Source organism: Lipophrys pholis (genome assembly GCF_963383615.2).
Source record: "Lipophrys pholis genome assembly, chromosome: 20".
Classification (NCBI taxonomy): domain Eukaryota; kingdom Metazoa; phylum Chordata; class Actinopteri; order Blenniiformes; family Blenniidae; genus Lipophrys; species Lipophrys pholis.
The window spans coordinates 5,118,100-5,137,681 of record NC_137648.1 but is presented as its reverse complement, the minus strand read 5'-3'; the positions used below and the strand labels follow the sequence as shown (position 1 = coordinate 5,137,681).

At 41.4% G+C, this 19,582-nt stretch overlaps 1 protein-coding gene across 3 annotated transcripts in view; it reads left to right on the top strand.

Moving 5' to 3' along the window:
• Positions 1-19,582, top strand: part of arfgef1 (ADP-ribosylation factor guanine nucleotide-exchange factor 1 (brefeldin A-inhibited)) — a 59,315-nt gene that overhangs the window by 4,373 nt on the left and 35,360 nt on the right. For all 3 annotated transcript variants that reach the window (XM_080489443.1, XM_080489442.1, XM_080489441.1), the window contains exon 2: positions 17,451-17,481. In XM_080489443.1, the coding sequence (XP_080345569.1) occupies positions 17,451-17,481 (31 nt within the window). The remainder of the gene's footprint in view (positions 1-17,450; positions 17,482-19,582) is intronic.

Sequence of the window (19,582 nt, the reverse complement as noted above, 5' to 3'; positions counted from 1 at the left end):
ATCCATAGCCACAAAATTGACACCTGCTGAACATTTATTCCCACATATACACACACATTGCGTAAGTCGATTTAAAAAAACAAACAAAAACCCCCCCGATCAATTAAACAACATGCACTATTTCCAGCTCCACTTTGTCACCGCACATTAAAGTTACATACTTTTAGAAGTTATGTGGTTTGTACCAGTCTACAGATACACTGATGAAACAACACTTTGAGTTGTTTGGCAGCCTTTCATTGACACTCTTGTTACTTTCAGGCACACTGGCAAGTATTAGTTCATTAAAACAGTTTCAAGTGTGTATAAAATTGATAGTACTTGGATCTGTCATGGCATTAATCAAAAACTTGTGTCGGTCTGGTTGTTGACAGATAGCAAACACACACCCATGGCCACATTCAGTACACACACAGCCCTGACCCCTTACAAAAACCTGTCTTTCAGGAAATGTCGTTTGCTTGATTTCAGATTTGCTTTGTTCGCTTCCTAACTTCTCTATCAGGAACCTGTTGGGTCAATGTTATTATACTGAGCTGCTAAAGTAGCGTTGGCGTCTCTGAGGTTACAAACATGAGAAATCTGGGCTGCTTTTATAATACATTTGGTGAACAAGACCAACAGCATCACCAACGCCAACTAAACAGGAATATTGGGGTGAACCTGGAAATCCAGCAGAGGACACAGCTCATAGAACTACCTTTATGGAAACAATTTAATACATTTTAGAGTAATGTCAAACTATAAAAAAAATTATTCAAACGTAAATATTGTTTCTGCACGACAGCAACAATACACATTTGTCAATGAAAGCTGTGTATCATTCAATCTTCATTCGTAATTCAGCAAAATATAAACGTCCAAGAGAATAAGGACGCGTACTTGATAAAGTAAGTGATAAAATCATGCATGGTGGCTCCATGAGCCTGGCAACGTGCAACACTCGCATCCACAAATGATTCTGCTGAGAGCCCCCTGTCTTAACTGGCAGTGCCAGTAAATACAACATAATCCACTTGTATGTAATATGATGTGTCACAAGTGTAATTACCATTTTCAAGCTTTCCAGTCAAGTTTAACAGAGGCAGCATGCCACAATCAATCTGGTCCCTTCAAATCATTGGTCCCCTCAAAATGTTGTAGTGATTCTTTGGTTGGTTTGTTGAGCTGAGCACAGAAGCTGACTCCAGTTAAAAGACCCTATTTTAGACCCCTAGATTTGTGGCAGATAATCCATGAGCTTCTGTCCTCTCTGAACAAAGCTATGAAAGCTATCCAGTGTGGCGTGATGTATACTGTGTGGCCAGATCATGACTTTATATGCACCATAAGGCCTTTAACCCTCTAAATCCCCTATAAGTCAACACAGTCTTGCGCCATAACTTTGGAGTTTAAGAAAGTGTAAATGCAGAAAATGGTAGATGCAGAGTCTTCAGACACGGTTTAGGCAGTCCTTTCCTAGCATGTATAATGTATTCAATGTACAAGATTTTGAGTTAAACCAGCCTCAAACATCCGTGCCCTCAATACATTTCAAGTTTTGATGTTTAAAAAAAGAATATATTTTTCTGCTTATACCTCCAATATTTGCTCCACTGCAGGATTTAAATTAAACCAAATACAAGCCACATTACTTCAAAGGTTCAACTAATGCCCTTGCAATTGTAGCATTACCGTTGCAAAATATTTTCTTATCAAAGGTTAAAGAACCTTGGAAAGAAACTGTAAACACAAGACAAAATCTGCAGTTTGCGCGCTGTTTGTTTGCTCCGAACTCAGGGACCCTGCCTCCATGAGCCACCTTCTTTTTCAGATTTGGCAGAAAGGCTAACGCGACAAATGTAGCCCTGATCATTAAGGATGGTGAACACATGCTCCTCCACGATAAGCTGCGCCATGGCCACCACATGCTCACCCACGATAACAACCAGGTTATGAATGATCCCGGTTGTTAATTGAGGCTTTTGCCACGACTCCCCAAAGGCCCCACACAGCCTTCCCTGAAATGTGAGGGCTCAGATGTTCGGGCCGTTTCTGAACAATAACGGCCTCACTGATTTGTGTTCTGGACAACCTTTTACCAGCATCCTTCATGTTCCTGGCGGAAATTATGTAACCCACAAGCGCTTCTGATTTCCATGCAGGCGAGGCACTCCAGGTAAAAATCTGATGAGACTGGCAGGCATTGTTGAGGATGAGAAAGTGTAAATGAAGTAGGAGACAGCAGCTGTCAGCCACATAGACGTGTCACTTTTTTTTTAAGGATGTTGTAAGTGTTTATGGCACTGAAGGAGTTCTCCCACTAATGGATGTATATAGATGATCTTTATTTTAAAAGCAGAAATGCATTGTGACTGAACCCAGCTCCTTATAATATGAATACAGCTTGTTTTCGTTTAATGTTAAACTACAGCGGTGTCGTGGTTAACAGTCTTGCCTCACACTGAGACTCGTGATAATTGCGACTATGATTTGCAATAAATACTAATGCTGCGTTTCTTCACTGTGTTGAGCAGTTTCACTTAGTTGTTTTTATCCTAATTTTTGTGCTCCTGACTTCTGCTCTGCGGCCAACAAATATGGATTAAGATGTATTTTTTTGCCTATTTTTTGTAAATTTCCAACTGATTGTCCCGAGTTGTGAATGTGTGTGATTGTCTGTCTCTTGACCTGTGACAGACTAGAAACCCTTTCCATGGTGTAACCCTCCTTCTCTCATAGTTGGTTGGGATTGGCTCGAGCCCCCAGTGACCTTAAGTTGGGTCAAGCCGAATAGAAGATCGATGGATAAATAGACTGTTACCACCTTACATGTACTTAGTCGTTGTCTAACAAAGCCAAGCCCTCCTGCCTTTTGTAAAAAATAAAAAGCCTGACCTCATAACACAAATGATTGTACACAATCACCAAACATAAGTTATGAAAGTACAACCCAAAAGTAGTTGACGTACAAGTAAATCAGCTGATACAGAGTTTCGTTCTGCAGCGTACGTTATAAAACTGGTCACTATTTCAGCCGACTGCTTAAAATACCAGCTGAACCAAGCAAAATGGAGTTCTTAATCCCTTTGGTTCATTGTAACAACTATTTCTGAGATAACTCAATAGAGTAAGTGAAGTTTCACAGAGTATCTCTGTTTTCTGAGCGAAGAAATACTGGAGACGTCTTTTTTTATTTTGATTACACATGATTTTCAAAACATGCAGTCATTCACCCGTCTTCTCTAGTGCTTTATACTATAAGTCGATCCCAGTTCAGTAAGGGTGAAGCAGAGTACACCCTGGAGGAGTCGCCAGCCCAACATACAGACAATCACTCACATTCGCACTCACTCACATGGAGGTCATGCAAAGTCCACACAGAAACATAGGACTTGCACCAGGGATTTTCTTGCAGTGCAAACTGCTACGCCATTGTGTGGCCACATACTGTCATGGAGACTACTTTTGGCCGTTTTTGGCCCACGGGCGTTATGTTTGACACCACTGCTTTAGAGTAAATTAAGTGAAATTGCTGTAAATATGAACAAATAGTGGTTATGTCTAAGTTTTGTATTTTTATTATGAAAAGTAAAGTGAAGGTGTTGAGTTAAGCTCATGATCAAGTTTCATGCAGGTAAAGGAAAGAGAAATGAGAAGCTTCACGCCTGGTTTCTGTCTTCCAGAGGAGGTGCAGGCACTTAAGCTACTTGTAACCCCAAAGGTTGACTGGTATTCAGATAATGAGCAGTGGAGTAGTCAACACTGCACGTCCACTTCTTGCTTTGACAGCATAAATAATCCCTTTATCTGGACTGTGGAGACTGTTTAAAACTGAGAAGGAATAGTGTGTTGTGTTTTTCTTCCCGCTCATGCTTTTATATTTGCTTTCTTACAATGACACGTCCATACATAATACATTATTTCTCTCCACTGATGCCTCCACCAGTCCTGGGACAGGTGATAAATTAATTATACTGCAAACAGATGAGGCAAATGAAGAGAAACCCTCCTCTTGTGTCTGGCTCTCAGTTTCTGTTTCATCTCCTAGTGCTGGTGTTTATTTGTATTATCTATCTTGTATTGATCTATCATCTGTATTCATCTAAGGAAATTTGGTACAGAGCAAATAATACATCATAATTAGAGAGGGAAAGGGAGGGAGGAGGGATGCTTAAAAGACTGGAGGCTTGTGGGTGAGGGAGTGGTTTTTTTGTTGTTGTGAAAAAGCAGGGATTCAGAATTGAAATCCAAAATAATTTGGGATGTTCAGTGTCACTTCTCTTTGTCTTTTATCTCTGTATTTTGGTAAATTGACTTGTGCCGCATCTGTGTGTGTTTGTTGCTACTCCTAGATCACAATGGGGTGTCTGTTGAAGTTACAGAACTCCCTCTTGCTATGATTTAGTTGTAAGTATTTTAAAACTTTCCAAGCAATTTTTTCTGTCTTCAATACGTCTTTATCCAACTTATGAACTTGGTGCCAATCCCTCCCGAATCTTGGACTTGACTTGCAGAATGTTATAACAAAAGACCAAGTATAACAGCATATACAGGGAACATAAAGCTGCCAGAACTTCATGGCACAAATATGTTACTCAGGACACAGACATGAGGGAATACAAATGTGTCTTGGAAATCTGCAGCATCTGCCTGAATCACTCGGCTAACAAGGGTTAACAGTTCTGCTACATCTTCATCTTTTCCAAGAAGTAAGTCCATGTGTCTGTGTGACGGACTAGTTTAGTTTTGTATCGCCTCGTTCTTTTTAAGTGTTGTAATGTGCTGCGTGATGGCCAAGTGCCAAAATGCATTTGACATTTAACAAAGTAAGATTCACTTAAGGGGTTCCACGAGTTGGACCTCTTAATACCCCCGTAAGAGTGCGGCGCGTAAAGTTAACTGCAGCCCGTCCTCTTCATTGAGTGTGAAGCGCATGATGGATGATGTGGCGCGTCAGAAGCAGATTTTCAAGAATGATAACTATCCATCTTTCCACCCGTCTTCCTAATTGCTTTGGCCAAATAGGATCACAGCAGTGAAAGGGAAAGCAGAGAACGACAGCCAGGCTTTTACCTCACAACTTTCTGCTCATCCCTGAGGTTTGGACGACTCGCCCAGCCAACTCAAAGAGTCTGACCCAACATGGGAGGTCGTAGTCCTGTGGGCTGTGCCTCCTTCAACACAAAACAACCAAGTTCACCAACTACCTCAACTGGCTTCTCCGAAAGTCAAAAGAGGACCAACTCTACTTCAAACGACTGTCTCGTTGCTTTGGTTTTTACCTCTTTTTAGTCATTAGATTACAATTCATTAGAGAGTTTTACCCTTTAACCTATGGTGCACTCATGAAGCGAGGAACTGGGATAGTTATGAGGGTTGAAATTCCCCTTTAACCATTTTACAGCATTTGGAAGACAATAACAAACTAAGAGAGATAAAGCTCACATGGTTCCAATTTTAGTTTTTGGCAGATTTTCTGTGTTACGTTTGTTTGGTTTTTGCACGTCTAACAAGAATTATGTCTCTTGTAACAGTAACTATAATGCTTTACAGTAACACACGGAAGTCTGTTTCACTGAATTGGCAATTGGAATTTGTGTTATTCATGTCGATGAGCACAAGTAAAGCTTGTATAAAATAGCTCATTTGTGCAGAGATCGAGTACATTTCTTAACCTTCGACACAACCACTGCCATGTTGACTGCAGTGATTACATTACTGTTGCTGCTTTTCTCAGCATGAACTTGATCCCACAATAATTTCTCATTTGGAGATGTTGTTAGTGAATGAGTGCTAACTTGGCTTACGAATTGCTTTTGAGAGAAGCTCAGAACAGTTTAACCAGAATGACATTTCAAGGTGAAGCATTCAAGAGTCACAATGTTATGGGTTCGAACCCTAACCGGCTTCCCACATCGCCAGGAGCTGCTGCTCTTTACAGCCCATCCTGTTTTTAGTTTGTGAATTATCAGAAAGATGCTTTGGTTCCGTGAAGGTTTTCATGTATGAAAAAGTATGTAGCTGGAGTCTGCTGTACACAAAACATTGGCTGATTGTTCGACACTACATAAATCTTGCCAAGCTTTTTAAGATGGCCTGATTTGTGTTTGCAGATTTATTTAAGTGAACACATGTCAGAAATGTCTCGTCTTTGATTCGGAGGGAAAAGCTGTTTTTGTGCACTCCTAACTACATTTTCCGTCATGAAAAAAAATAAAACAAATGTTACACTATATGTTTATTTACCCTGTGGTAAAACCTAGTTTTTCTTGTTTTTGACAAATGAAGCTGCTTACGACCGTGTTGAATAGTTTTCTAGTAACATTACCTGTTGAAGAAAATGGTGTAACCAAGGGGACAACCGAGGATTGGAGCTGACAGTGTTGATGTTGGCTCTTCACAAAGACAACAACCGTCACCAACAAAACGGTGCAGTTTTGATAAAAAGCTGAAAAAAAGATGTCTGTGTATTAAAACGCTGTGCAGGACTATGCAGCGCTTGATTTGGTAGCAAGCTGAATGTCTTTTTGGGTTGACTCTCAAATGTCGGCAAATCTGAAGGGTTTCAGCTTTACAGGGTCAAAATGTGAAGAGAGCAGGTAACAAGGTCTCACGCGGAGCACTAGAGCGAAGTTATTACTCCTTTGTAGCTCGCTGCTGAGCATGCTCAGACCGGCCGAGAAAGTCAGGTATGATTAGAGGAGTGAACAAAGGTTAAATGAGTTGATATCGTATTTATCATCCACTGACTCGCTGTTTATCTCCAGAATTTGCAGCACAGCCCTGCACAATAATAACCTAATTTCACTGGACAAAAAGTGCAATTTATAACGTTCGAGCAGAAAAGCGCCAAATCATGTGTTCAGTGGAATTATTAAAGATGAATTCATTTGAGCCACAAAGCCAACAGCTGAGTAATCAAGGCCTTGTGGAGGCAGGGCGCTTTGTGACTTTTTATGGCTAGAAATAGAGAGGCTTGATTCAGCCATGGGAGTGAGACTAGTGATTAGACGAGGGCTTATGCAAGTGTGAGCAAGGGGGTTGGCCGGACACACACACACAATACAAGACATGGAGCGCACACACAGACATGCGCACACACACACACGAGTGCACACGCGATTAGGTAGCCCGGACAACCCCTGGCAGTGCGTCCTTCACCCCCCACCTCCAATTTAATTACTGCTGTGCAACCTTTCCTTTCATCGGGGACAATAGATATGTCAGGGGTCTGATTTTTCTCAGGCTCTCATCGGTGGTCGCCGCTGCCCCATGTTTATCTGTTTGTGTGGAGGCGGACACCTACACACTGCTTAATTCTCAGATCCGACAATCCTGGTGGTTTTGTGCGCTTCCAGTTAGTTGAGTTTGCTGACTTTATGTTATCATTAAAAAAAATGCTGTTGTTTGATTAATCAATACACCTGAGATGTAATCATGTTCACAGCCTGGATAATGGGGTCACCGTTGGACTCTGGATGGAGATAAAACTAGAGTTTTACACCTCGAACCATCGTAAAGCCACAATTTATATCTCTTTCAGCCCCAAGGCTCATTTTTGTGTCTCTTCACTTTTTTTTTTTTTTTTTTTTTTTTTTTTTTTTTTACTGCTTTTGTGCCACATTATATTTCTCCTCACCTGTGTGAGCACCCGGCTCCGTCTGTGGTTCTTATCTGGAGGCGCAGTCGCCGGCACCGCCATTGTTTTAAATTAGGAGCAGCCTGGCACTGAGCTGAATATTAGCTGATATCGGTGCATGGTGTGGTCGCTGCCAACCACAGGATCCGTGCCAAATGCAGATAGACGCTGAACTCTTTGAAATGGAAATGGTGCTGCGGGAGGCAGGTTGCCCTTTTTGAGTCTCCGGTTCATCTCACAGGTGATGGAAACTGAGTCAGAGAATGGCCTTTAACCTGAAGTGTGTGTGTGTGTGTGTGTGTGTGTGTGTGTGTGTGCGCAGAGAGAATTTTAGATGCAAATGAAACCAAACAAAACTGTCTTTTGTTATAATTTTGAAGATTATTTATCCAGCCACAGGTCAGAAATTGATTTTGGTGCATTAAAATTCTTTGCCTCCGCTTCTGTATATCTAATATGCTCTACTGAGACCAAACATACTTTTTGATATGAGCACAGGGGCTTGTATTGCACAAAGATGTTTGTGCTAACAGAGTACGCATGCATACGCCTTATTTCTTCTGCAGACGGCCTCACTGCTCTTTACCCCTTTCCTCTCATCGATCTGCATGTGAACCCGCCGTCCCCTCCCAGCGAGCTGTTTTCTTGCTGCTGGTCCTGTGACGTATTGCAGAGCGTCTCTAGAGTCGTCTGTTTATCTCTCTCCCTCCCGCCAGTGTAGCAGCCGTGTGCAGGCTCTGCGGTGTCTTAATTGATGACATGTTAGATGTGTGATTACATGTTTTTTTTGGAGGGGGTTTTGTCTGTACATGATTATAAAACATGTGTACAGTGACTATGTTTGCTTGTGACTTTGTGTGCGCACACCACTTTGATAGACTGTCCACTTATTGAATTAATGTTGATCCAGATTTAGTCAGCAAAAATAGTTGCCCAGGTGAATGCTGCTGCTCTGAAATGTCATTGCATGTTTGTTTTTTTTAATCTGCTGTACACATTCCTGCGGGCAACTCTGAACTGGCATACCTATATAATTTTCTTCACTGTAATTAAACAGAGGAGTTTTTACAATTCAAAAACTGTGAACCGTCTCTTGACGTGTCCACATTGACAGCATGCGTCAGACCCCCGGGGTTGAATGAGTGCTCGCTTTGCCCTAATTGCTGTAGCATTTAGCAGAAGCTTCGTTGTAAAATCTGGATTTGCTGTGGCCGGTAGGGAATTAGAAATCATCTCCTAACCTTTTTCCACAACAGCCCCACATTTCTCTCTTTATACACATTGTGGTAGCATTAGTAATTGGCGCAATGTTGCAGGCGACAATTTTCCTCATAAAGTTATGCTGTATAGCAGATCTCACTGAAATGAAGAGTTTTGATTTGTTATTGATGTGCACCAAATGATGGCGCATATGTCATTACGTGAAAGAACATTTTGAATCAAATCAACAAGACTTTAGAGCATTTTCCATGCAAACAGAATCCTCCACAAGTGATTCATGCAATAAGAGTAATACAACAATGCCCATCCCCTCCCACACAGGGAACAATGATGGACACTGTGCCATGAAATTAGAAGTGCATGCTACAATAGAAATAACATTAAAATGGATTATGTCAATAAAGCCAAAAACATAAAATTCAGTTGAAAATATTATTTTAAACATAGCTTTTCATTCTTCATAATATTAGCTTAGAATTCATTAAAAAAATAAAAATAAATATATATATATATTTTTATTTTTTTAATGAATTCTAAGCTAATATTATGAAGAATGAAAAGCTATGTTTAAAATTAAATATTCTGTTTTGACTATATATATATATATAGTCAAAACAGAATATTTAATAAGCTCAGCCATTTTCTGGTCTTTTAACCAAAAGCCCAATTTTATCACAATTGAAAAGTTAAAACTGCAACAAACATTTTAGTTAGTTCCTTATGGATTAATGACTTTTCAAAAATATTCAGGTTTTCTGTGATGCGCCTGTACAGTTTCAGTGTATGCATGTTTCTAAGTTTATTCAAGTAAAGATCAGACCTAATTTTGTGCGTGTGTCACATTATTTGGCAGCTCCTTCTGCAGCCTATTATCCCTCGCTGACAATGAAAGGGATGGACCCTCTCGGGAGCGACGGCTCCATTCCCCCACAGCCCACTCTTAAACCTTTTAAGCCTATCAACATTGGGTTTACATTCTGACAGTACTTAAAATGACATCTGTTATTTTCTAGACAGATCTTTCAACCCTCCTCATTACACACTCACAGCAGAAGTAACGGATGCTTTTGCTTAATGGGTTGTTGCACAACACACATTACATGAACCCAAACACACCCAAAGGAGGGCTCGGGACCTGTGATTGCAGTGGTAATGGTCCCGGCAAAATGTCGCCCCCGCGGCTGGCAGACACTCCCAGCAGGGCACGGCGCTGCGCTGCCAGCTGAGGAATGCTTTGTCACGGCACTCAGGAGTGGCGGTGCAAAAGGGAAGGAGGAGATTCAAGTTCATCTGCACACAGCTCTCGGCTGCAGTGGGCGACGGAGAGCAGCTCGTTTTCTGGTGCCACGTCTAGAAGCTGCTTGCCCCTGATGTGATGCATGATGAAAGCAGCTCGCACATGTTAATGGGTGTTGTATTTTACAGAACGCATCACCATGCATGGTTGAACCCTGTTACCACATACGGTGGAGTCTTCGCTTCGGACATGGTGGATTTATATGGTTAAAGTTTAATAACCATCAACTTTGTTTATCCAAATCCAGAAATTCGTACTTTGAATAAACACAGGATTTGTTCATTCAGTCTAAGCTCGGTATCATCCTGGTAACTAATTTCTTTGTCAATCAGCAATCTCGCATGGGAAAACATCAGACCAGTACATCAGAAACTCTACATCCAAATGTAGTTCCTCTGTGTGTAATAGTGCCTTATAGGCACCTGACAGCTTTGAATGGATTCAGACTGTGAAAGCAAGGCTCCACAATACTTCACATTTTTGGGGGTTTTAAGCAGGAGGTGTCAGAAAAGTTAGCACAGAGATAACAGGCTTGTGGCGGCCAAGCGTTCAGAGCCATGTCACTGTTTGATCCTTCGATGACGGTTCTTCCTGTCATTGTGAAGCAGAATTCACCAAGCATTGGATTTTTCACCCACTAATAGGGAACGTGGTCTGGGTTTAGATCAGTGTTAGGCATTTGCTATTGCAACAGTAAATAATAATACCAGCTGCATTACACTGTTGTGCCCTGATCTGTCCTCACTGTATCCAGCTAAACTATCTGATTGTAGCCATCTGGGTGCAAACTTACATTCACAAATCAGTCAAGTTATCATACAGAGAACTGACTTATTTGGCGAATACAATAACAATTTCACAACACCTTTCAACAATGTCATCGATCGAACAAATATTTTAATTATTATTAAGACTATTCCAGGAGTTTATAAAAGGAAAACACTCAAAATAGGCCAAATGTAGCACTTTGTATTCAGGCTCAATTTATTCCATTAACACTGCTACCGGGAAAGGAAGTGCGGTTTAGTAGCCCTGACTAGTGGTGGGACAGCTGTAGGATACAAGGCAGCTTTGTACATTATAAAAACACTAATTGGTTTGACCGACTTGTATTTCTGGTGCTGACTAGTGAGGAGGCAGACAAAATGCTTTTGTAGATTCCTACATTTCTATTTTCCGGCCTGTATGGGTGTTTTGAGCTGTTGACCCGACTACGATCCTGCTTCTAACCTTTAGCTCTGGTTTCCTAATACTTCCCTGGCTGACTCATCAGCCTTATCTATTGCAGCTGCATATTTGCATCCGAAGAGGCTGACGACACTATTGTGCAGCTGATATCTAAGCCGTGATCGGCTTTTGCTTCTGCTCAGTGTACGTGTGATTGAAGGGGATGACGGATAAGCCCCTTTTGAAACACATATTACATAAAGCATGCCAGGGACCTGTCTCCGCGCACCGTCAAGTTCAGCGATTGAGCGTGAAGCCGCCGTCTTTCCCTCTGGATCAGGCTGTGCTTATCATGAAATCTCAGGCCATGACACCTGAAGCTGGGAGGCTTTCATCCCTTTACGTCTCAGAATAATTATATGTTGTTTGATTTTTGTAGTATTTACCTGCACTCATGGCAAGCAGTCTCTATTGTTCGCATAAGTACGAACTGCTCTGGAGTGCTGCGTTGCGGCTGTGCCCTGGAAGGGCATTTGGCTGTTTTGCGTGAGCTGACTTCACACCAAGGTGCAAAAGCTTGTCGATGGACATTGCCATTGTCTCATGATCTCATGTATTTTTCACCAACAGACTTGTCATGGAGGTATCACATATCAGACTTTGTGCTGAGGGACCCAGCCTAAATACGTTTGCCTATTTGCCTTTTAACATACGGAACCTTTCCTGTTTTGTTTTTTTCTCACAAGACACAAAGAGCTACAGTTCTATATGTATGGTCATAAGAGGGATAGGTATCATCAATAAATCATGCCGTAATGGCTGCTCGCACTGACTCAGCAACTTGTGTGGGTGTCACTGTGTGTTAGATGATAGCCGAGGTTGTGAAAGGATCAGGGTGCAATCTTTGTATGGATTCCATTAAAATAACAAACTTTACAAGATCAACATTTTACTGGTGCATCGGTTGCAGAGACTTGGTGTCGCTTTCACTTTTGTTTGGAATATCAATACTGAGACATGGGATATATGTGTTCACGTCTTGCCATTAATTTCCCGTGGATCTGCAGTTGAGAACATTATTTTTCATATTTTATGCATAGATCCTCTTATCTCACCTTGTAAATAACACCCGGGAAGTGATGGAGTTCCCCATGAGGGAGCTGTTGATTTAATGGCTCTTAGTGTGGAACTTGTGAAGGGACACTCGTAGTAGGAAAGTACCACGCCAGAGTGTGAGTGTACCTGAGAGCTTTAACAAAGGTGTATTTTGTACTCTTGCCAGCTGTAAGACTTCCCCCACTCTGTCCACCTTTGCCTCTATAGTAGCCCGGAGACGACATTCACTCCAGATCGGAGTGGGGAAATGATTAGCCAACTCCTGACTGACCTTCTCTGCAGCAGAGACGGCTTCAGGGCAGCACTTGAATAGATGACAACCTCAGGGTATATGGGCTCACTCTCAAGTATTGGGAGTGACTGGGCTGGAGTAGGGGGGTTTAATCGAGCCTTTGCGGATCCTGCTGTCCAGACACAGGCAGCCCATCTTAAAAAAAAAAAAAAAGTCCTATGTAAGAATACAGAAGAGGACAAATGAAGTTCCTACATATAGTTGATTGACATATTTTCTGATGATGAAAGAAAAGTGCATTGCAAGCTGAAAAAGCTTGTCTCTATGTTGGAACAATGTCGTCCAGTCATCTAGTGCTGATCTGGGTCAACGTCGGAGTAAGAGGGAAAGAAATTACAGTGAGGACAAAACAAATTCAGGGCCTCAGCGCCTGCTCTCATATGCTTGAGCTCTCAGAAGCTTTCTGCCATAGCTGGTCTGGCCTGTAACTCATCGGAGAGCTCAATGGCTTCCTTTCATGTATTTTGTGTGTGAAAAAGGTGCCTTCTGAGGGCCAGAAGGGCTTGGCAGAGGGAGAAGTGTTTCGGTTTCAGAGTTTCTTCATGGGAGTTTCATGCAGCTTTAATCACAGGAATGCCTCAAAGATAAGATAATAGCTTTCACCAGCTTTGAAGTTACTCAAATGACGAAATTACCGGTACTTGCTAAGTCGAGTTGAATTACTTCATAGGTCACTAAAGCTAAAAACTTTGGAGATGTAACTCGTGTGCTACTTTTAATTTCTCTCAAGTTTTCAAACTTTTGCTTCTTGTTCAGTTGAAGGTGTGTTTCTCTCGTGGACTCATTAGATTTTATAGTGGTAAATCATTCAGTTTAATCTGGATCGCTTTTGTCCTGTTTGACAGCAGCGTGGTTGTGGTTTCTCTCACTTCACTGAACCACTACTACCGCCGATGTTTCTGCTTCGATTACAGCAGAGCCCTGGGACAAAGTAGGGCACGGAAACCGGCGTCCTTAAGGTCGGCCGTGTCTAGTGCTGCAGAGTGAAATTAAAGTGAAAGTTAGGTCGTGAAAATAAGTCACGAAAGGTGAGTCTTCCTGAGCTCAGATTAGCTTGACCAATTACTTTCAGTGAAAGTGAATCAACCCAAGCTGTTTGAAGAGCTTTGTATTTCTTACTGGCTTATCTATTTAAACTAGCCGACTCCCCTCATTCTATTATTGTACTTTACTTAGTGATAGAATCTTTTGTATTGCACTACTGGGCTTTTTTTTTTTTCAGGAAGTATGATTTATTGCTTGTAATCGCTTTGTGGCTCGAAGTGCAATAATAGATAAATATGAGTAATTCTTGCATGCTGTGTCGTGTAGTTAGGTGGTCAACCTCATTAACTTTTATTGATCGGAATATGTACATTCTATTGTAATTTAAAAATAATCGATATTTTATTTGCAGCACGGCACAATTGTTTGACGGATAGCTTGTTTCATCTCAGGAGGGGGCGGGACAGATGTAGTTTTGATTTAATGGCAGTTTAGCACCGTTTACCCAATGGCACATTACATTTGCATTAAATTATTCACCCCTTTGTGAGCTATGTGAACGCAGCTCTCGAGGGTCAAGTTGGGAGACTCCTTCAATATAAGATAATCCACCATGTGATCCTTTCGCAAGAAATAAAGATATAATTTAATGAAAGCAACGACGTAAGCAGGTGCAAACAATAAATTCAGCAGGTAAAATTGAGAAATTAAAAATAATTTAGAAACTTTTCCTCACTCATGCACCTGTTTTTCAAAACTGCCATCACGATGTTCCTCAGCTTTAATTTGCAGCTCACGTTTGCCGTTCTCATGGGGTGAGCGGTCTCCGGCAGTTAAAAAGCTGTTCCTCCTCATCACCGCCGCCCACTGTTGCCATGGTTTCCCCGTTCAAATCCTGGAGTGACAGTTCTTCATCAACGGTCCTGACGCACCAAGTTAATTATCTGACAGTTACTTTCTCAGTCAAATCGACAATCCTCATCCCTCCGATCAGGCCGTCTGCCGGTGTGCCCGCTGTCTGCCCCTGTGTTTCACTTGTGTGCCCATTTGCATCAAACTGATAAACCTCTCCCGCCGTCATATTACGGGAAGTTAGTATTGAAAGCGGTTCAGCCTGGTTTTCACGCATCCTTTGGATAGAAAGCCAAAGTTTGTCAGTAACTTTTATATTTTGGTTGAGCAGAGTTGCTCAGACAATCGGCTCATCTCCCGCCTGTGATGTCTGGCTCCGTCTAGCCCCAAAGTGAAGTGTTAAAAGAGTCAGACTGCAGCGATTCTTCACTCTAGAGAACAAATACACAGGAGATTTTTTTGTCAACAAACATTAATTGAAATCATTGAAATATGGTCAGAAATTGTGCTAGAATAACTTATCAACAGTATGATTGATAGAAAATGTTTATTGATTTAATGTCTTTACTAAAATTACATATTTGATTTTATTCATGTTTTTTTTTTCTGTCCCACAGTCCCTCAAAAAATACTGTAGACAACATTTGTGGTCTTCAATTTAATTAAAATATATTGTTGACCTCTAATTTTCTGATGATCTCTGGCTCTTTTAAATTCTTACACCTTTGATTTTGTCTGGACTTGGTACATTGCTGCTTACGTGAGTTTATTCACAAGATTGTAAATAATATATGCAATTGTATGGGTTTGTCCCAGTAATTTAGTAGTTGTGCATCCGAAATGAGACGACAAAGAAACGATATATTCTTCAAACAAAAAAAAAAAAACCATGACATCCCCAAGAACACAAACAAGGAGAAGCTGTAGTGAGGTTATAGGAGGTGCCTGGTATCACTCAGCACATCCGCTTCCATATCTCTCTCCATTTGTGTCCATCATCTCTTCATTCTGGTTTGTTCCTGTAATATCTGAGGCTTCATAAACACACACAGGATCAGTCGATCATCCTTAGAGGAGTACGCTTGTTATTGGCCATTATAGGCCAAATGGGGTCGAGCACTTCTTCCAACAAGGAGATGAACTTTTCTAAGTTTAGCAAATTGAAGCATGACTTTGAGGATTTTTTTAATGTTTGTGCCTCCTCCAATGTGAACATTATCATATTTGTTTCTGTTCAGTTGTTTCATTGAATCTTGTGTCTAAGAGATTTACCAAGTCAGAACAAGTGACTGTCAGTTTAGATTCTGGGGATTCTTGTGTTGGGCGGCTTTCTTTAATATTCTTGACATTTTCTGGGCAAACAGTGAGTCACATCATCAAGAGAATTAATAATAACCGACACAGATTTTTCACGTCATTGCTCATTTTAATCAGTTTGTGTTTGAGAGTGTTGCATAATAAAACTAGAATTATTCTTCATCAAAGTAAAAACATTTTGGACCTTACTTTTTACACTGTCGAGGGTGTAAACTTTACACCCTCGACAGTGTAAAGGTTCACCTCCCCTAAATTTAACAGCTATGATTTGGTACAATTTAATGCTTCTTTTTGTTTGCTTGGTTTTTTTGAAAGAAAACATCCCTTAAACTTCCAATTTCTCAGTTTTAAAACTGGAAAGTGCTATATGACAGTGAAGTGTAGGCGGATGGTTCATCATTAGCTTTGATTTACTTGGAAGAAAATGAGAATTTCTTTTTTTGAATCTCTTGTCCCAATTTGAAATCTTCTTTGCTGGTTGTGACTGCACCTATACGATTATATGAATAACCATATGACAGTTTGTAGAAACAGAAATGTCTGTTTTGCTTCTTCTCCGCTTCATCATGTATAGCAGTGAAATGTGGCTGAAACCAACTTTAATTTAATTCCACGGAGTGTTATGTGCTAAATATTGTGGCCAAATAGATTTCTTTGAAATGGTTGTTAGCCTTCCAGCAGTGAAATAATTGAGCTGTCATTGCGTTACTGGGGTTTTTCCCAACTATTGCTGGGTGGTGCTAATCAGGGAGGGCTTTGCAGATTGCCACTGTGTTTATAAAAGCTTCCTCATTGAAAGTTCCCCTTCAATGTCTAGTACCAATTGGCCTCTCTTTTGCACTCTATAGCTCTATTTCTGTCTCTGCCTCTCTCATCCCTCCCCCTTTATATGTCTGCCTCATTTTTTTTAATTCCTTCTCGTCTGTGTCAGCACTCGGCAAGTTCCTAATACCGCTCTCGTGCCTGGAGATATGTGAAATAAACACGAATGTTGGCCTGGCTCACGGACACAGAGGCAGTCAGGATTATATTTTTGGTGGCCCCGCCGCCCCGAGGCATTACACTAACCAGGCTCCTTTCTGCGTGGCATCAGGAGATGTAAACAAGTCCCATCGCCATGACGACACAGGGGCATTCATGCAACAAAAGCAAGCCGCACGATGAACACGTCAAGTCGAATACTTCTGATGTTAGAGTGTAAGAGTGCCTGCAAAAAGTGTGTGGTAACGTTTGTTGTAACTGCATGAAGCCCAATCCCTCGGGACTTGGGGGGGAAAAAAAAAAGTGGTGGCTGTGCACACAACTACATCAGGTTCCTAAAAGTCTCTGAGTAACACTGTCTGATCTGATGAAACACTCCAGTTGTGCATTCAGGAAGTTTTTTTTTTTTTCTTTTTTCCTGCACAGATTCTCTAAAAAGCGCCTTCATAAATAAGCGGAATTGTCTGTGTTGCCACCCGCAGATATGTGCTTTGCTCCCCATGGTGTCATTAGACGAGTAAAATACTGCAGAATTGACATTCCCTGAGGCACCTGCTCGACTAATTTAACATGTCCTCTCTTTCTTTCCTTTCTGCTTTCAGAGGAAATCAAGGAAGAATCAGAAAAGTTAAGGTAAGCAACCACCGTCTTCTGTAATCCAGTAATGTAACGACGGTCATTTTAATGTTTTTTTGTAGTAGGTGTTGCTCTGTGAAGGGGATTTTAGAGCATTGTGTGTGTTTTTCTTGACGTACACACATATGTATGCACACCCTCTAGTGTGTTTTTGTTTGTTTCTCTCGGCCTGGTCGGTTCCCAGTAGCCCCTTTTGCCATTCTCATTAATGGTTTTCTTCATGAACCCCGGCCCAGTGCTGAACTTGTGTGTGTGTGTGTGTGTGCGCGCACGCACTCATTGAACCGGCTGCCAAGTAACGTGGGCTTTGGCATGAAACGTGGCGTGAGTGGCACCTCTCCCCTTCCCCCCGTCCTTTCTTCCTCCAATCGGCTCGATTCTATTTCCCTCTCATATTTCTACCTCCCACCACCACACACACACACACACACACACACACACACACACACGCACACACGCACACATAATTTTCTCCCCTGGTTTTCTGCTCGCTCCAGGCGAGCATCAACAGTGACCAATTTCATCCAAATTTCGCCCTCGAGGTTAAGACTTGTAGATCAAAGAAGAATAGATGCGGAGGCTCTCCGCAGCCACACCCAGCTCACACAAATGCCCCTGCTTTGGGTTTCATCTCAGGTACTCCACAGCTCCAGCTCATTTTAAAGGCTTTATACATGCAGCACTTCTAGCTTTTCTTCTTACGAACACAAGTGCTCTCTTTTGTAGCTTGCAATGCTTTTTCAGTTGCATTCATTGTTGCATGTTATGCTATATCGTCTGTGGGAGATTAGTGCCGTCATATGCTGAATTAGGTGTCGCCTTTTATATTAATGCATTTTTTTTATTTTGTGTGTCGAGTCTACTTAAGCATTACAGCAAACATAGTCAATTCAAATAATAGATATACAATAGAAGAAACTCAATGAATTAAAACACCTGAAATAAACTTCAAACCTGCGGACAGCATCTAGAAAGCTAAGCTCCAGTTGAATCTGCAACACGTGACAAAGAATGTGCGAAAGAAGTTAGTTACACTCTGCTGTTGGAAAGTCTGAGTTAGTTCAGGAGTAATGATGCATTTGTTTCAGCAGAAAGAAGGTTTGGTTTGGAAGCGCCTCCACAACAGTTTTCAGAAGACGAAGAAACTAATGGAGACATCATTATCTTATTCATTTTACAACAGAAATTAGTTACTAGTGTAGCTGCTAAAAAAGACAGTTGATAGTGAATGAACTTTAGAATGGAGGATTTCAAAAAGGGAATAAACAAGGTAAAATGTTCAGTGATTTGACTAAACTATGTTGCTAGTTATTGTGGAAGCTCACTTTGATAACCCAGTTTTTAATGCTGCATTTCCTAAGTTCACTAAGTGTCACATGGGTCTGATTAAAAGGAAGGAGCAGGCGAGGTGACGCTGTCGAGGGAGCTCAGAAATAATCCAGAGCAGACGAGCTCCTTGCACATACACATGGTAATATAGGGACTGGAGCAGACGGATTGGATAGTCTTTGCTGAGTCACTTAAATGTAAAAAAACGCTTTTTAAAATGATCCAAGGATTCACATTTTTCTCTTTTTTTTAATTGAAAACATTTATGCAGCCATACATTTTTCCTTGTATAACTGTCTTTAATTTGTGACTCCTAAAATCTGTCCAGTTTGTTTCATGATCCTATTTCTTCGCTGCGTCCTCTCCTCCCAGCCTCCTCCCTTCTGTTTCCTTCTACAGTCTCTTGATCTCTCGAATCCCTCGTTAATTCATGTTCCTTCATGCTAGTTTTCTCCTGTTACGTGTATTTTCTTTTACACATTCTTCATATTATTTCTCCCCTTTCCCCTTACCCTTCCTCTCCTCTTCAGTTTTTCTCTCGTGATCCTGCACTGCTACACTCTGTGAGGTCGTCCCTTTAAAGGCAGAAAAACGCTGAAGTCATCCCTTTTCATTGCCAAGATATAAACAATGCAGCCCCCTCCTTCGCTATCCGTCTCCCTCCCTTCTTCCCTCCCTCCCTCTCTTGCTCTGTTATTCCTCCCTCTTCGCAAGTGCAGTCTGGGTGTGGTGGTTAGTGCTCAGGCATGCTGTAAAGACATGACCGCTG